This window comes from Sus scrofa, chromosome 14 (assembly GCF_054392235.1).
Source record: "Sus scrofa isolate SSC_HxYL_T2T_F1_AM1 chromosome 14, Sscrofa_HxYL_maternal_Yorkshire_Landrace_v2.0, whole genome shotgun sequence".
NCBI classification, from domain to species: Eukaryota; Metazoa; Chordata; class Mammalia; order Artiodactyla; family Suidae; genus Sus; species Sus scrofa.
In genome coordinates this window covers 11,141,982-11,158,056 of record NC_139396.1, presented here as the reverse complement: position 1 = coordinate 11,158,056, position 16,075 = coordinate 11,141,982, and the positions used below count along the sequence as shown (strand labels likewise).

The 16,075-nt window shown below is 55.9% G+C and overlaps 1 protein-coding gene across 1 annotated transcript; it reads left to right on the top strand.

Annotated features, from left to right (window-relative positions):
• The first annotated feature begins 1,167 nt into the window (after window positions 1-1,167).
• Window positions 1,168-8,955, top strand: LOC146396302 (NUT family member 2G-like). The gene is made up of 7 exons (XM_084995943.1): window positions 1,168-1,318; window positions 3,263-3,959; window positions 4,905-5,033; window positions 6,045-6,217; window positions 6,646-6,941; window positions 7,403-7,519; window positions 7,912-8,955. Exons 1-7 carry the CDS (start codon window positions 1,291-1,293, stop codon window positions 8,680-8,682), a joined length of 2,211 nt encoding a protein of 736 aa, XP_084852069.1. The 5' UTR covers window positions 1,168-1,290; the 3' UTR covers window positions 8,683-8,955.
• The last annotated feature ends 7,120 nt before the right edge of the window (window positions 8,956-16,075 follow it).

The window sequence follows — 16,075 nt, the reverse complement described above, 5'->3', positions numbered from 1 at the left end:
GATACTCAGGTCTATGGGGACGCAATTTAATTTTCTCGTTTCCTTTTTTACTCTTTCTCAAGAGGAACTCTTTGATCTTACAAGAGGTTAGGTTTTCCACTGCAGTTGATTTACAATGTTTTGTCTACTTCTGCTGCGTAGCCAAAGGACCCTGTCGTACAGACAGATGTATGTATATATGATATATGATACATATATATCTATATAGGATACATATGTAATCACTTTCTCACATTATCCCCCAACCTTTTCCATCACAAGTCCAAGATGGAGTTCCCTGTGCACATGGTACATTTCAACCAGAGACAAAGGAATACTACCTGCAAAGGCAAACGGATGGCATTCAAAGTTGCTTGCCCAAAAGATCTCTGAAAAGATGTGAATGAAACAGGTATCTCTGATCCCTGGTGGGAACGAGGACTGAGTGGACAGGGGAAAGAGGGGAGAGGAGGACTCAGCACTCCATATGCTATTCGGCACACGTGGACTGTGATCCCTGAGAAGGGAGGATTTGTTGAAAATGTTACATTCAAACATTTAACAGGGAAAAGCTCCAAGACTTACCAGCAATGTCATCATACGGGAGACACGACAGACTGATCTCTGGTCTTGGACACGTGGGCTGTGCAGTGGCTTTTTGGATAGGCTGGGCCTTTCCAGCACAAGGGAACATGAGGAAGGTGGGTCCTGCTGGATGCTGGTTGGCACACAAGGACGGTTTCCTTAGGAAAGACGGACACACACCAATCACAAATGGTGGGTCTGCTGAGAGAAGCCAAACCATAAACATTGGGTTCCAGGTGGCCATGAAAACCCAAGTGGTTATCAGATGATAAAAGGTGAATTTTGTTCAGAAAGTCTGGCCTCTGGGGAAGGGAGCCTGAAGCCAGGACGGAAGCTGAGGCGGGTGAAGGACAACAAACAAGTTGATGAATAACAGAGGGAAAGGGAACATCAAGACAAACCTCGGTGCTGTGACTCTGAAAACCAACACATACATTGCCTGATGAGGCACTCGACAATTGTCTGGCCCCTGCATAAGGTGGAAGAAACGTCTGGTTCTTGCCTCCCTGCAGAGGCCAGCATGGAATGGCACCCCACCCCCACCCAGGCTCACCTGCCCTCGGCCCCTCCCCCACTGCAGAATGACTGGAGGCCCGCATTCTACTGTTGAGATTCAAACTTGGGCTCCTTTACTTGCGTCCTGAGCATCTGTTGGGGCAGGTCCCTCGCTGGGTCCTGCTCTTGACTGTCCACGTTGAGGCCACCAGCCCGTGGTGGTCCAGGCCCATGCCTGTGGGAATGGCTTCAGAAGGCGGTAAGCCTCTAGACAGGGGCTGTTTTCCAAGAGAAAGGGCCTCCCTCAAATCCCTGGGTTTCCGTTGGGACCCTTCACTGTGGACATGGAGTTGGACGGAAGGAGAGGAAGGCGACAGCACTGCACCCCAGGGACATCTCAGCTGGGGAGCCTGTAGAAACCTGAGGCTGCCCTGGGGAGGACAGCTGCTTGGAGGTGGTTCAAGAGGCCTTGCTCTGGTTGGGGAGGCAGGATGGCAGCAGGCAGGTTGGCGGTTTCTAGAAGGGAGACAAGCCACTTGGAACGTGTGTGTAGCCAGTGTCCTGTGGCTGGCCCTGGGTGGGTCATGGGGAAAGCCTAGCCCCGCCTTGTGGTCCTCAGGCATCTGAAGCTCGCCTCACCAGACCTCTCTAAGGGATTGGAACTGGCGCATCCTCTGGCTAAAGGGGGCGTGGAATGTGAGGGTATAGTCAGAAAACGATTAAGTGCTGGTGGGTGTTGTCTGTGGCCTCATGCTCAGGAAAGGGTCTGCTCTGAGCTGGGCGGGATGTGACTCTCGCTGCAACGGCCCAGAACGTTTCCCTCCATCCCGCCCAGAACTCACTTCTCAGGTGAGGCAACTGTGGCCTTGGATTCCACAAGGGATGGGCAACCAGGTGACTTCACCCAAGCTAGGACTCGTGGGCCTGAGGTGTTCTGTATTGGTTTCCCTTTTGTGGAAATACATCTCTACAGACATGGCGCAGCGTGTCAGGTGGCTCACAGCAGAAGCTGAGGCCTGACTTTGAGATGAAGAGTGTGTTTCTATTTCAAGTCACTACTACTACATGTGGAGAGAGGCTGGTGCAGGTGGAATGCCTAGGAAGGCTGCTTCCTTTGTAAAGGGGGGGGTGAAGCAGTGTAGCACAGAAGCAGGAAGATGATCTAGTCTGCTACTGTGAAATCTCCTAGAGCATCTGTGGAGGTCAATTCGGTGCCTCGTGGTATGTACCTCCTTCTCCTGAATGGGCGGTTTTCTCAAAGGGCACCTGACTCCTGCCTGCTTCTCAGTTCCTCCTCACTTTCCATTATTGGGAGCTGGAAGGGGAAGGACCACAGGCAGCCTCCACTCCCATGACCCTTGTCACATGAGCTGCCCTGGGCCCGTGCTTTTCTTCGGAAGCCAACCCTGGATGGGAAGTGGCAAAAATGCAGGGGACACACACCGACTTCTCAGACTTCTCTCTGAGGAGCAGAACTGCATGGCGGGAGGGACTCAGGGCCATCGGGATGGGGTGGCACACCTCAGCCCCTGTGAAGTGTCCACTCTGGGTGGTTCAGAGAGGCAGGTGCATGCTTGGTGGGGCTGTTCTGTGTTTGTCTAAGGGTTCTGTGTGCAGAGAGATCTTCGCAGCCTTTGAGAGGTGTTGTGTGAGGTCAGGAAAGTATGAGAGAACAGATGTGTGCTGAGCATCCCGAGAGGAAGGGTTGAGGAGGATGTGAGGCCCTTCGATTTAGACAGTGGAGGTCCATCAAAGGCCTCACGGTGCCTGGAAGGACCTTGGAGAAGGCCCTTACCTGCCAGTGACCTTGCTGAGGGGCATGCTCAGAGTAGATGACCTCTCAGGTCCAGGACGTGGGGACAGCCTGTGAGGACGAGGTGTCAGGGAGCTCCTCAGGGAGGCTCTCCCATCCCTGCTGCTGAGCTGAGCATTTCTCGGTAGACAGGGGAAGGGAACTGGGTGTGGGGGTCAAGACCATGAACATCCCGCCACGACATCTGCACAACACACAGGTTCCTCGGGCCAAATGCCCTCTCTCACTGAGGTCAGAACATGAAAATCCCTCCACGACATCTGCACAACACACAGCTTCCTCGGGCCAAATGCCCTCTCCCACTGAGGTGTGCCCTCTGAGTCCCCAGAGAGCTTCCGTCCATGTCACCCATTCTCCTCTTCCATTCACCCCTTTCCTTTCTCTCCACAGCATTTCCACTGCCGGGCACGGATGTGGTCATGCCCCCTGGGGCCTCACGCTCCTATCCTCCCCCCACTCCTGGCTCCCAACCCCAGCCAGCTTGGGAGCAGCACCTGCCACCGCCCATGGCCCCATTACTCCTGCCTGGCAGCACCCTATTGCAGCCACCTCACCCCATGACACCTCGGGTGACTCCTGCTGACCATGGCCCCATTGCCCCAGGGCTTGGCAACATCCCTGTCCCAGTCTGGTCAGGAGGGAGGTCAGCATTGCCCCACCAGTCTCAGGCCTTTGGGCGCCCTCAGGCCCCCCTCAATGGGAATGCTTCCAGGGCCCTCATGGGGAGTGCTTTGTGTCCTGCACCCCTTTGCATAGCAAGCCCTGTGGGGGACAGCGGGGTGGCTGCCACAGCTATTGCAGCAGCTCAGGCTGGCAAGGGAGGCTTGGCCCCAGGCCTTCCTCCTCAAGCGGCACCACCAGCTGCCCAGATGGCCTTCATCCTGCCCCCAGGGACCTCTGGGCTGTGGCCACATGGCACCTCTGGGGCAGGCAGCCTGCATGCCTCCCAGCACACGGGCCCTCAGGAGGACGCCTCTCACCATAAGAGCGTCTATCAGAACTTCCGACGCTGGCAGCGCTTCAAGTCCCTGGCCCGCAGCCACCTGCCCCAGAGCCCCGATGCGGAAGCTCTCTCCTGCTTTCTCATGTAAGTGACCTCTCAGACCCTCATTAGCTCAGCTGGAGCCTTCGCATATACAGGACCTTGGCATGGACTCCCTGCTTAGGTTTCCAGGCATCCTTTCACCTCGAGAGAAGGAGGGTTGACAGCAATGTCCATGCTATGAGGAGGCACGTCTGCACTCAGATGTGTCCCACGTCCAGTCCATGACATCCCGTCCGTGCCTTAGCTCAGCTACCACCACCATGCAAGACCAGTTGTCTCACTTTCTGCACTGCCATGATAACATTGAGTGCAGGAGAGCAGTCCGAGAGGGTCCTGCTCGGATGTGAGGAGCCAGAGTTTGAATGGGACCTGCTTCTCTGGTGCTACCTCCTTTCAACATGGACCTGGGCCTCTGGCAGCCAGTGGGTATCACTTCAGATAAGGCTTAGGACATTCAGGCCCAGGACGGAGCTTTCTGCATGCCCGGTCCTTGTTGTTCTGAAGAAGTCCAGTGTGAACGGGGAGGTGGTCGAGCTGTCCATAGATAGACGGGCAAGGGTCTATCCTCCTAGAGCTGTGAACCTGGCAGGAACATCCCTCCTAGACCCGAGGTCCCTCCGAAAAGGGGGACTAGGCCATCTAGTGCAGAGACCTGGGCCGAAGAATCCTTGGGCTTCTCAGACCTGTTAGCTGGTAGACTGGCGCCTGCCCTCCCGCATTGATGGGGCTGCGTTTTATATGAGATGGCAACCCGCCCCCAGCCAGAGTGTCCCAGCTATAGCCAGGGAGTGGACAAGCATCCTCTGGTGAGTGGGAGGTGGTGGCACCAGGCACCAGGAAGGCTTGCCTTTGCTCTCCAGACACCCTCGTCTCCCCCTCTTGAGCCTGGGTTTGGCAGGGGTGGGGCCCATGGAGGCCTTGGAGCTGGGTGGGGTTGGGCAGTTGGGGGCTGGGCTGTACCAAGAGACTGACCCTGAGGGCTTACAGCCCAGTGCTTCGCACCCTGGCTCGCCTGAAGCCCACCATGACGCTGGAGGAGGGCATGCGGCAGGCCATGCAGGAATGGCAGCACATGAGCACCGTTGAGAGGATGGCCTTTTATGAAATGGCAGCAAAGTGAGTCAGGGTCCTGGGCCATGGGCGACATGGTGGGGTGGGTGGTGGGTGATGGGCAGGCCCCAGGGCAGGATCTGGCTATGGTGCTAGCAATCAGAGAGGATGCAAGAGGAGGCTGGCACCTGACACCTCCTGTTCCCTGAATCCCCAAATCCTATTGGCCTCCAGAATCCCCTCTGCCACCTGGAGAGCTTGGCTCTTCCAGCCTGTCTGTCCCAGGAGCTCTGCCCTACCGTGATGCTGATGTGGGGAGGCCTCAGGATGGCCTTGGGGAGCACGGCAGCCCAGGAGGGGGTCCCCTGAAGGCATGGGGGCTGTGCAGGGCTGAGGACTCCACCCGGCAGCCTGGCACCCCTTCATGCTGGGTGCCTAGCCATCACTGACCTAGCATGTGGTAGGCCTCTCTTCATCAACGATGGCTGGAATGGGCAACCGGCCATCCCTGGGGAAGCCCATGGGTCTCTGGCCCTCCCTGTCATTTCTGCATGTGAACCTCCTAGTTTCCAAACAAAACCAAAGGAGCAGCTAGCTCTCAGTGGCAAGAGATGCCTCACCTCTAATGGTAGGATCCCCACTCCAGCCTGTGCTGGGCCCTGTCTCATGCGTGCTCTCCCAGACTCTCACTCCCAGCCCCAGGTTCTGGGTTCGGGCAAGGGCTCTGTGGGGACACGTGCCTGACCAGGCCACTGGCCATCTCCATTGTTTGGGTCAGACAAGGTCCGGGGGCACATGAGCAGGGGCCCCCACTGCCCACCATGTGTCCCTAAGCCTGGTCCCAGAGATTGACCTGGGTCTCTGCTGGGCCATGCCCTCCAGCTCCAGGGCTGGTCAGGCAGGAGGAGGCCCAGATCTTGGATATCTGCCACTGCAGTTCCCTGCTGCGACAGCACCTCACAGGGCCCTGACAGACCTAAGGACACCCTCTCCTCACCCCCTCGGTCCTGCTGCCCTGGGTGGGCTCCAGAGCCCAGGTGGTTTTCTCACTGGGGCCTGTCCCTCAACACCCCCCAGGTTCATGCAATTTGAGGCAGAGGATGAGATCAGGATGGGGAACGTGTCCTGCACAACGCGGGCACAGGGCATGCCTCCTCCAGCTCCAACAAAGCTGGCTCCTCAGGAACCCACATCCCGCAAAAGGGGCACTCAGTCTGTGAATCACCTCCCCCCTGGAGGTCAAGGTACAGGTAAGAGAGGCCTAGGCCTGGTCCCTGTTCCCAGATGGGTCCTTTTCCCTCAAGGGGGCATTGGTCTTTCAACACGGATAGCCCCCGAGGGTGTCTCAGTCCCCCTTTTCCCCTCTGCGGTGTGGACCTGGTCCATTTAGAACCTCATCACCCTCCTCCCTGTCTAAGGGGCCCCTGTGAAATCTGCCTAACAAGTGTGCTGGTGGGGAGACCCTTGATCATTAGATGTTCCACACGTTCTCACACCTGACTTTTACCTGTCCCTGACTTGAATCTGGCCTCCCACCAAACCTGAGGCTCTGGCTGCTCCTCCCCCTTCCCACATGCATATCCATTGCCCCACAACAATGCCCTCCCCTGTGCCTGCTCAGGGGTCAGCTTCTGGGCGCTGGGTCCCCTCACTTTCCCTTCCTCCTGCTCTGCCTCAGCCTGTGCTCCAAGGAAACACGGCCCCAGGGTCCAGCACACCCACCCAAGGCCACGCAGGGCCTGGCAGCTGCTGGAGAACAAGGCCCCCAAGGAGATTCCCCCTGAGGCTCGCAGGGAGCATGGGGACATCCCGCAGGCACTGGTGGGTCCTGGCCCCTCAGCCACAGGGGAGTCAGATATGGAATGTCGAGAGGATGGATATGAGCTGCCACAGGACGAGGACGGCTGCTTCCCAGACCCGGATCTCCTCAGCTACGTGGACAAGCTGTGTTCCCAGGAGGACTTTGACACCAAGGTGGGCTGGGCCTGGAGTCTGAGACTCCAGGATTCCAGGGAGAGATGCTCTTAGCACCCTAGTTCTGGCTTTGGCCCAGGATAATGGGATTTAGGCTCTGGTCCTTGACCCTGACATCTGTGTGTCTTCCTGTGTGTCTGAGTGTACTTTGGTGCATAGGATGTGTATATGTGGATGTGTAAGTTGTACATGTGTGTGTGTCTCTCTCTTTGTAGGCCTTTGTGTGTCTGGGTCGGTGCCTATGTGTTTGTGCTTTGGAGCCCATGTGTCTGCATGTGCACCTGCTTGTGAGTGTGTGTGTGTGTTTATGTGAGAGTAGACAATACCTATGGGAGTTTGAAAGCTCCCCCTTTGTGAGGGGAACTCTGGATTGGCCTCTGCTAGTCACGTTTCTCCCAGGCCTTCCTGCCTCCCAGGGCACACCTGCCAAGGCTGCTCACAGCCTCTCCCTTCCATTCCAGGTGGACGTGGTCATTCACCCCCGATTCCTGGCAGAGTTGCTTTCCCCAGAACCAGAGTTGGATCTCTCGGGCCTGGCTGAGGAGCTGGAGCAGGAGGAAGGACTCTCCCCTGAAGAGGTGGCCAGGGGAGGGACTGACACTAGGGAGACTGGGGGCAGGGGGGGGTAGTCAGGTGACCCTGGAAATCCAGGAGGAAACGACCCAGGTCAGCCAGGGCCGGGGAGAGCCCTAGAGCAGGAGGCCCTGAAGGCTCTGTCCCTCCCTCCCCTGACAAGAGAGGCCCTGCACCCGGGAGGCTGCCCAGGTGGGTGCAGGGCAGGAGGAATGGAAGGGGAGGAGGGGAGCCGGGGACAGGGCAAGGACCCTGCTGGGGAGAAGGTGCAGGAGGAAGGCAGGAGGGCCACAGGCTCTGTCTGTGGATGTGAGTCCCATCTCACCTCCCCCTGCCCATAAGCCCCGGCTCTCCCTGGAGGGTGCAGAGCAGTCACTGTCCACCTCTCTCCCACCAGCTAGTGCAGACACAAGTCCTGGCCTTGGAGGAGGATGACGGGGTGCCAGCCACTCCCAATCACAGGGCACCCCACCTGGACTCAAGACCTTCAGAGTCTGTGGCCCAACACGATGCCCAGAGGAACGAGCAAGGCCCACAGCCTGGGGTCAGAGATGAAACCTGTACACCCCAGATGGATTTCCATGGCCATCTAAGGCACCACCAAACAGACAGGGGCCTGTTCAGGCACAAAGGCTCTGTGCCCTCTCCAGGATATCAGGAGCCCCCTCAGGCGGGAACAGCACAGCCGTTTCCTCGCCAGGGCACCAAGCGCTCGGGCCCTCCATCAGGACTCAGGGCCAGCAAGGTTCTCAGGGAGGCCTCTCCTCTTAGTGGGGCCCCAGGGCTGGGTCATGGGTTCAGTGAGAATGAGGAGGAGCTCCCCAGCCTGGCCTTCTTCTTGGGCCTTCACCACAGCCTGCTGCCCTGGGGCCTGCCAAAGAGCCCTGTCCCTGCCTCGGGTCTTGTCTGCACTGCAGGGCAGAGGGCCCAGCAAGCTTCCCAGGCCGCTGTGCCCCAGAGAATGGGCCTCAGCTCAGGCCCCCTGGAAGCTGCCAAGTCTAGAAAGCGGGCTCGGTGTGGAGGCCTGGCTGCTGCTGAGGACCTGGCCAGGCCTAGGGCTGACCTGCGAGGCTCTGGGAGGCACACCCTGGCTCTGGGGCTGGTTGACCCTACCAAGCCCAAAAGGAGTAGGTGTGACCCATGTGTCACACGGAGGAGGAGGAAGTAGCACCGCAGCCAGTAGGGAACGGTGGGCCAGCCTTCCAGGGCCAGTCCAACTGGGCAGCCCCCATGGAAGCCTTGGGCTCCTCCAGGTCCTTGCAACCATCCTGGCTGCCATAGGGGTGGGGAGGAAGGACAGAATGACCAGAGCCAGGAGGGGGTGGGGGTGGGTGGGGTTAGGTGGTGGGGACTTGGGTCTGGGTGTGTGTGAGTGGGCACAGTAGCTCCTTTGCGATGGGGGATGTAAAACATGGATAAAATCGTTCTGTTGTGAAATGCACTTGGTCCACTGTCGTCTTGCATGTGCCTATGTCCTCAGAGATGGGTCGTCTGAGGGCAGAGAGGGGATCTGAGAGGAGGGAAGCATGTGTGAGATCCCAGGCAGTCTGGATCCACATGTGAATGACTAAGTCTTTCCTCCACAGAGACAAGGATGCCCAGGCTGCTCCTGGGAGTACACAGCTCTCACTAGCCCCAGGGACAGCCTCATCATCCCTGTCTCTCCAGCCTGCTGGGCTAGGGGGCTTCTGGGGCATCGGTTCCATGCTCTGCATCCCGGAACACTCTGGGGATGGAGAGCTGCTTTTGTGCCATTCAGCCCTCTGGACACTCACCAGTCGTGAGAATGGAGGCTGGAGGCAGCCCTTACCTCTAGAGAGTTTCTCTCTGCCTCTCTGAAGTGGCCACATGACAGGCTGGGGTGATCCTCCACTCCTCCAGGGTGTCCCGTGGGGGTGGCCTGTCCAGAGAGGAAAAGGCTTGGCTGTAGGGACAGGACTTTCTGCTTCGGTGCCTTGTGGGTGGGGGACCATCCTATCGTCTTGGTGGGATTATTGCCATGTGCTAAATGGTGGAGGCAGCGGCCTCTTAGTCCCAGTGAGGACAAAACAAAGGAGGGAGGGAGTGACTGTAATCTCATGACCTGTGATTGGCTTGGGGGGAGGTTCCATCATGTGAAGCTCAGTGGTCCCAACCTCACCAGCCCACTGGCATCCGCCCCAGGGAGCTTTTGATACAAGAAGACCTGGGACTTTTCGTGATCAGGGATAAGTTTTCGATTGGGGTGAGGAGGGTTAAGGATCTTGGGTTGTCCCTGGGAACGTCTGTGTGCCACAGGGGCAGCCAACACTTACAAAATAAAAAACAAGCAAACAAAAACAAGAAAAAGCAAAATGCCCCAAACGCCAAAAATCTAGGATTAATGCCAAGTGCAGGCACACTTAAAGTGAGCCATTCACTCATGCTTTTCAATCCATTAAAACGTGAAAGAGCAGGAGTTCGTGTGGCTCGGCTCTAAGGACACTGCTTAGGATCCATGGGGACGCGGGGATGAGACATGGCATGGCTTACTGGGCTAAGGTTCTGGCATTGCCGTCAGCTGTGGTGTAGGTATGAGACATGCCTCAGGTCCTGTATTGCTGTGGCTGTGCCATAGGCCAGCAGGTGCAGCTTGGACTCGACCCCTGGCCTGGAACAGCCCACAGGCCCCAATGCAGCTGACTCAAAATGGAAAAGAAAAGAATGCAATAGAATTTGCAGAAAGGAAAGATGTACAGACCATCACCAAATAGTATTTTAGGGAGTTCCCATTATGGCTCAGAAGATGAAGAATCTGACTGCTATCCATGAGTACGTGGGTTTGAGCCCTGGCCTTGTGCAGTGGGTTAAGCAATCCAGCATTGCCTTGAGCTGTGGTGTGGGCTACGGATATGGCTTGGATCTGGCATTGCTGTGGCTGTAGCGTAGAACAGCAATGCCAGCTCTGATTCGACCCCGAGTCGGGGAACTTCCCTATGCTGCAGGTGGGGCCCTCCAATGCCAATCAGAGACTCCATCTATCCACGCATCCCTCTAACCAAAAAGGAAACAGTGGATTAATGGATGGCACATTCACCGCATCACAAAAATGGCCGCCATGCCCAGGGTGGGTGAAGGAGCTTCCCAATTTCAGGGGCTGGATTGGTGCAGCTTGTGTGAGATGGAGACAGGGGCTGAACACTCTTTGTCTATGACAGACACCAAGGGGAAGCTGACCCTCTGATACCAGGGAAAGGCTCATCTCCAAACACCTCAAGGCGGAGTCAAACCATTGGCTGAGGAAACCCATTTGACTTAGGATGTGGGGCCCCTGGCCTGGGTTCTGCCTTTCCAATGCCATGTGTCTCCAAGACCAAGGCACCGAGTCCCCTGTGTCCCAGTCACAGACAGCATACCTTCAGTGTCCAGCCATTCCAATGGCCAGGCCATCGTGCCTTATTGGAAGGGCCTGTTTGGGTGGTGGGGATGCAGCAGTGTGTTCCAGAGGGGATTCAGGCCCTCTGGCTCACAGGTGACCTCTTGCCAGACAGGCCAAGTGACGCATCTGTAACCAGGGTGATTTCCCAGGCACTGCCTTCCTTCCTCAGATGGCAGGGATGCAAAGGGCTTGAAAGGGGGCACAGAGCACAGAGCCATCACCTACAGTCTCCTGACCGCCTCTGCCTGGGGGGGAGGAGTTTCCTGCTGTCGCAGAAGCTATTGCTAGCATACCACTCATTGGAGGAGTTCTGGATCCCCAACATTTTGCTACTCAGCAGCATGCAGGAGAGAGCAAGGATGGTCCTTGGAAGGAGCTAAGAGTCTTGGGTGAGGGGAAACTTGCTTATTTCCAAGAGGTGCTTCTTAGTCAGTCGGGGTAAGGATGCCCTTCCTTTCACGAAGTGCTTTGGAAGAGGTTTGACAAAGAAAGACTGGCAACTGCATGGGTTGGGAGGAAGCAACAGGGAGGGATGGAAATGTTGCTTGCTGAAGACGAGAAAGGGCAGTTCTGACTTGCTCAAGACCACCTCCCTGCAGCTGGGAGGTGGGCCTTCTTCCTTGGGACATCACGGTCCCTGCCAACAGCCAAAAATCTAGGATTAATGCCAAGTGCAGGCACACTTAAAGTGAGCCATTTACTCATGCTTTTCAATCCATTAAAACGTGAAAGAGCAGGAGTTCGTGTGGCTCGGCTCTAAGGACACTGCTTAGGATCCATGGGGACGCGGGGATGAGACATGGCATGGCTTACTGGGCTAAGGTTCTGGCATTGCCGTCAGCTGTGGTGTAGGTATGAGACATGCCTCAGATCCTGTATTGCTGTGGCTGTGCCATAGGCCAGCAGGTGCAGCTTGGACTCGACCCCTGGCCTGGAACAGCCCACAGGCCCCAATGCAGCTGACTCAAAATGGAAAAGAAAAGAATGCAATAGAATTTGCAGAAAGGAAAGATGTACAGACCATCACCAAATAGTATTTTAGGGAGTTCCCATTATGGCTCAGAAGATGAAGAATCTGACTGCTATCCATGAGTACGTGGGTTTGAGCCCTGGCCTTGTGCAGTGGGTTAAGCAATCCAGCATTGCCTTGAGCTGTGGTGTGGGCTACGGATATGGCTTGGATCTGGCATTGCTGTGGCTGTAGCGTAGAACAGCAATGCCAGCTCTGATTCGACCCCGAGTCGGGGAACTTCCCTATGCTGCAGGTGGGGCCCTCCAATGCCAATCAGAGACTCCATCTATCCACGCATCCCTCCAACCAAAAAGGAAACAGTGGATTAATGGATGGCACATTCACCGCATCACAAAAATGGCCGCCATGCCCAGGGTGGGTGAAGGAGCTTCCCAATTTCAGGGGCTGGATTGGTGCAGCTTGTGTGAGATGGAGACAGGGGCTGAACACTCTTTGTCTATGACAGACACCAAGGGGAAGCTGACCCTCTGATACCAGGGAAAGGCTCATCTCCAAACACCTCAAGGCGGAGTCAAACCATTGGCTGAGGAAACCCATTTGACTTAGGATGTGGGGCCCCTGGCCTGGGTTCTGCCTTTCCAATGCCATGTGTCTCCAAGACCAAGGCACCGAGTCCCCTGTGTCCCAGTCACAGACAGCATACCTTCAGTGTCCAGCCATTCCAATGGCCAGGCCATCGTGCCTTATTGGAAGGGCCTGTTTGGGTGGTGGGGATGCAGCAGTGTGTTCCAGAGGGGATTCAGGCCCTCTGGCTCACAGGTGACCTCTTGCCAGACAGGCCAAGTGACGCATCTGTAACCAGGGTGATTTCCCAGGCACTGCCTTCCTTCCTCAGATGGCAGGGATGCAAAGGGCTTGAAAGGGGGCACAGAGCACAGAGCCATCACCTACAGTCTCCTGACCGCCTCTGCCTGGGGGGGAGGAGTTTCCTGCTGTCGCAGAAGCTATTGCTAGCATACCACTCATTGGAGGAGTTCTGGATCCCCAACATTTTGCTACTCAGCAGCATGCAGGAGAGAGCAAGGATGGTCCTTGGAAGGAGCTAAGAGTCTTGGGTGAGGGGAAACTTGCTTATTTCCAAGAGGTGCTTCTTAGTCAGTCGGGGTAAGGATGCCCTTCCTTTCACGAAGTGCTTTGGAAGAGGTTTGACAAAGAAAGACTGGCAACTGCATGGGTTGGGAGGAAGCAACAGGGAGGGATGGAAATGTTGCTTGCTGAAGACGAGAAAGGGCAGTTCTGACTTGCTCAAGACCACCTCCCTGCAGCTGGGAGGTGGGCCTTCTTCCTTGGGACATCACGGTCCCTGCCAACAGCCAAAAATCTAGGATTAATGCCAAGTGCAGGCACACTTAAAGTGAGCCATTTACTCATGCTTTTCAATCCATTAAAACGTGAAAGAGCAGGAGTTCGTGTGGCTCGGCTCTAAGGACACTGCTTAGGATCCATGGGGACGCGGGGATGAGACATGGCATGGCTTACTGGGCTAAGGTTCTGGCATTGCCGTCAGCTGTGGTGTAGGTATGAGACATGCCTCAGATCCTGTATTGCTGTGGCTGTGCCATAGGCCAGCAGGTGCAGCTTGGACTCGACCCCTGGCCTGGAACAGCCCACAGGCCCCAATGCAGCTGACTCAAAATGGAAAAGAAAAGAATGCAATAGAATTTGCAGAAAGGAAAGATGTACAGACCATCACCAAATAGTATTTTAGGGAGTTCCCATTATGGCTCAGAAGATGAAGAATCTGACTGCTATCCATGAGTACGTGGGTTTGAGCCCTGGCCTTGTGCAGTGGGTTAAGCAATCCAGCATTGCCTTGAGCTGTGGTGTGGGCTACGGATATGGCTTGGATCTGGCATTGCTGTGGCTGTAGCGTAGAACAGCAATGCCAGCTCTGATTCGACCCCGAGTCGGGGAACTTCCCTATGCTGCAGGTGGGGCCCTCCAATGCCAATCAGAGACTCCATCTATCCACGCATCCCTCCAACCAAAAAGGAAACAGTGGATTAATGGATGGCACATTCACCGCATCACAAAAATGGCCGCCATGCCCAGGGTGGGTGAAGGAGCTTCCCAATTTCAGGGGCTGGATTGGTGCAGCTTGTGTGAGATGGAGACAGGGGCTGAACACTCTTTGTCTATGACAGACACCAAGGGGAAGCTGACCCTCTGATACCAGGGAAAGGCTCATCTCCAAACACCTCAAGGCGGAGTCAAACCATTGGCTGAGGAAACCCATTTGACTTAGGATGTGGGGCCCCTGGCCTGGGTTCTGCCTTTCCAATGCCATGTGTCTCCAAGACCAAGGCACCGAGTCCCCTGTGTCCCAGTCACAGACAGCATACCTTCAGTGTCCAGCCATTCCAATGGCCAGGCCATCGTGCCTTATTGGAAGGGCCTGTTTGGGTGGTGGGGATGCAGCAGTGTGTTCCAGAGGGGATTCAGGCCCTCTGGCTCACAGGTGACCTCTTGCCAGACAGGCCAAGTGACGCATCTGTAACCAGGGTGATTTCCCAGGCACTGCCTTCCTTCCTCAGATGGCAGGGATGCAAAGGGCTTGAAAGGGGGCACAGAGCACAGAGCCATCACCTACAGTCTCCTGACCGCCTCTGCCTGGGGGGGAGGAGTTTCCTGCTGTCGCAGAAGCTATTGCTAGCATACCACTCATTGGAGGAGTTCTGGATCCCCAACATTTTGCTACTCAGCAGCATGCAGGAGAGAGCAAGGATGGTCCTTGGAAGGAGCTAAGAGTCTTGGGTGAGGGGAAACTTGCTTATTTCCAAGAGGTGCTTCTTAGTCAGTCGGGGTAAGGATGCCCTTCCTTTCACGAAGTGCTTTGGAAGAGGTTTGACAAAGAAAGACTGGCAACTGCATGGGTTGGGAGGAAGCAACAGGGAGGGATGGAAATGTTGCTTGCTGAAGACGAGAAAGGGCAGTTCTGACTTGCTCAAGACCACCTCCCTGCAGCTGGGAGGTGGGCCTTCTTCCTTGGGACATCACGGTCCCTGCCAACAGCCAAAAATCTAGGATTAATGCCAAGTGCAGGCACACTTAAAGTGAGCCATTTACTCATGCTTTTCAATCCATTAAAACGTGAAAGAGCAGGAGTTCGTGTGGCTCGGCTCTAAGGACACTGCTTAGGATCCATGGGGACGCGGGGATGAGACATGGCATGGCTTACTGGGCTAAGGTTCTGGCATTGCCGTCAGCTGTGGTGTAGGTATGAGACATGCCTCAGATCCTGTATTGCTGTGGCTGTGCCATAGGCCAGCAGGTGCAGCTTGGACTCGACCCCTGGCCTGGAACAGCCCACAGGCCCCAATGCAGCTGACTCAAAATGGAAAAGAAAAGAATGCAATAGAATTTGCAGAAAGGAAAGATGTACAGACCATCACCAAATAGTATTTTAGGGAGTTCCCATTATGGCTCAGAAGATGAAGAATCTGACTGCTATCCATGAGTACGTGGGTTTGAGCCCTGGCCTTGTGCAGTGGGTTAAGCAATCCAGCATTGCCTTGAGCTGTGGTGTGGGCTACGGATATGGCTTGGATCTGGCATTGCTGTGGCTGTAGCGTAGAACAGCAATGCCAGCTCTGATTCGACCCCGAGTCGGGGAACTTCCCTATGCTGCAGGTGGGGCCCTCCAATGCCAATCAGAGTCTCCATCTATCCACGCATCCCTCCAACCAAAAAGGAAACAGTGGATTAATGGATGGCACATTCACCGCATCACAAAAATGGCCGCCATGCCCAGGGTGGGTGAAGGAGCTTCCCAATTTCAGGGGCTGGATTGGTGCAGCTTGTGTGAGATGGAGACAGGGGCTGAACACTCTTTGTCTATGACAGACACCAAGGGGAAGCTGACCCTCTGATACCAGGGAAAGGCTCATCTCCAAACCCCTCAAGGCGGAGTCAAACCATTGGCTGAGGAAACCCATTTGACTTAGGATGTGGGGCCCCTGGCCTGGGTTCTGCCTTTCCAATGCCATGTGTCTCCAAGACCAAGGCACCGAGTCCCCTGTGTCCCAGTCACAGACAGCATACCTTCAGTGTCCAGCCATTCCAATGGGCAGGCCATCGTGCCTTATTGGAAGGGCCTGTTTGGGTGGTGGGGATGCAGCAGTGTGTTCCAGA

Bases quoted from the DNA above. Each gene is read 5' to 3' on its own strand.
- LOC146396302 (XM_084995943.1), top strand. From the start codon at position 1,291: ATGCCTGTGGGAATGGCTTCAGAAGGCG. The intron at 3,960-4,904 runs GTAAGTGACCTC...GAGGGCTTACAG, and splicing joins GCTCTCTCCTGCTTTCTCAT to CCCAGTGCTTCGCACCCTGG. The intron at 6,218-6,645 runs GTAAGAGAGGCC...GCTCTGCCTCAG, and splicing joins CCCTGGAGGTCAAGGTACAG to CCTGTGCTCCAAGGAAACAC.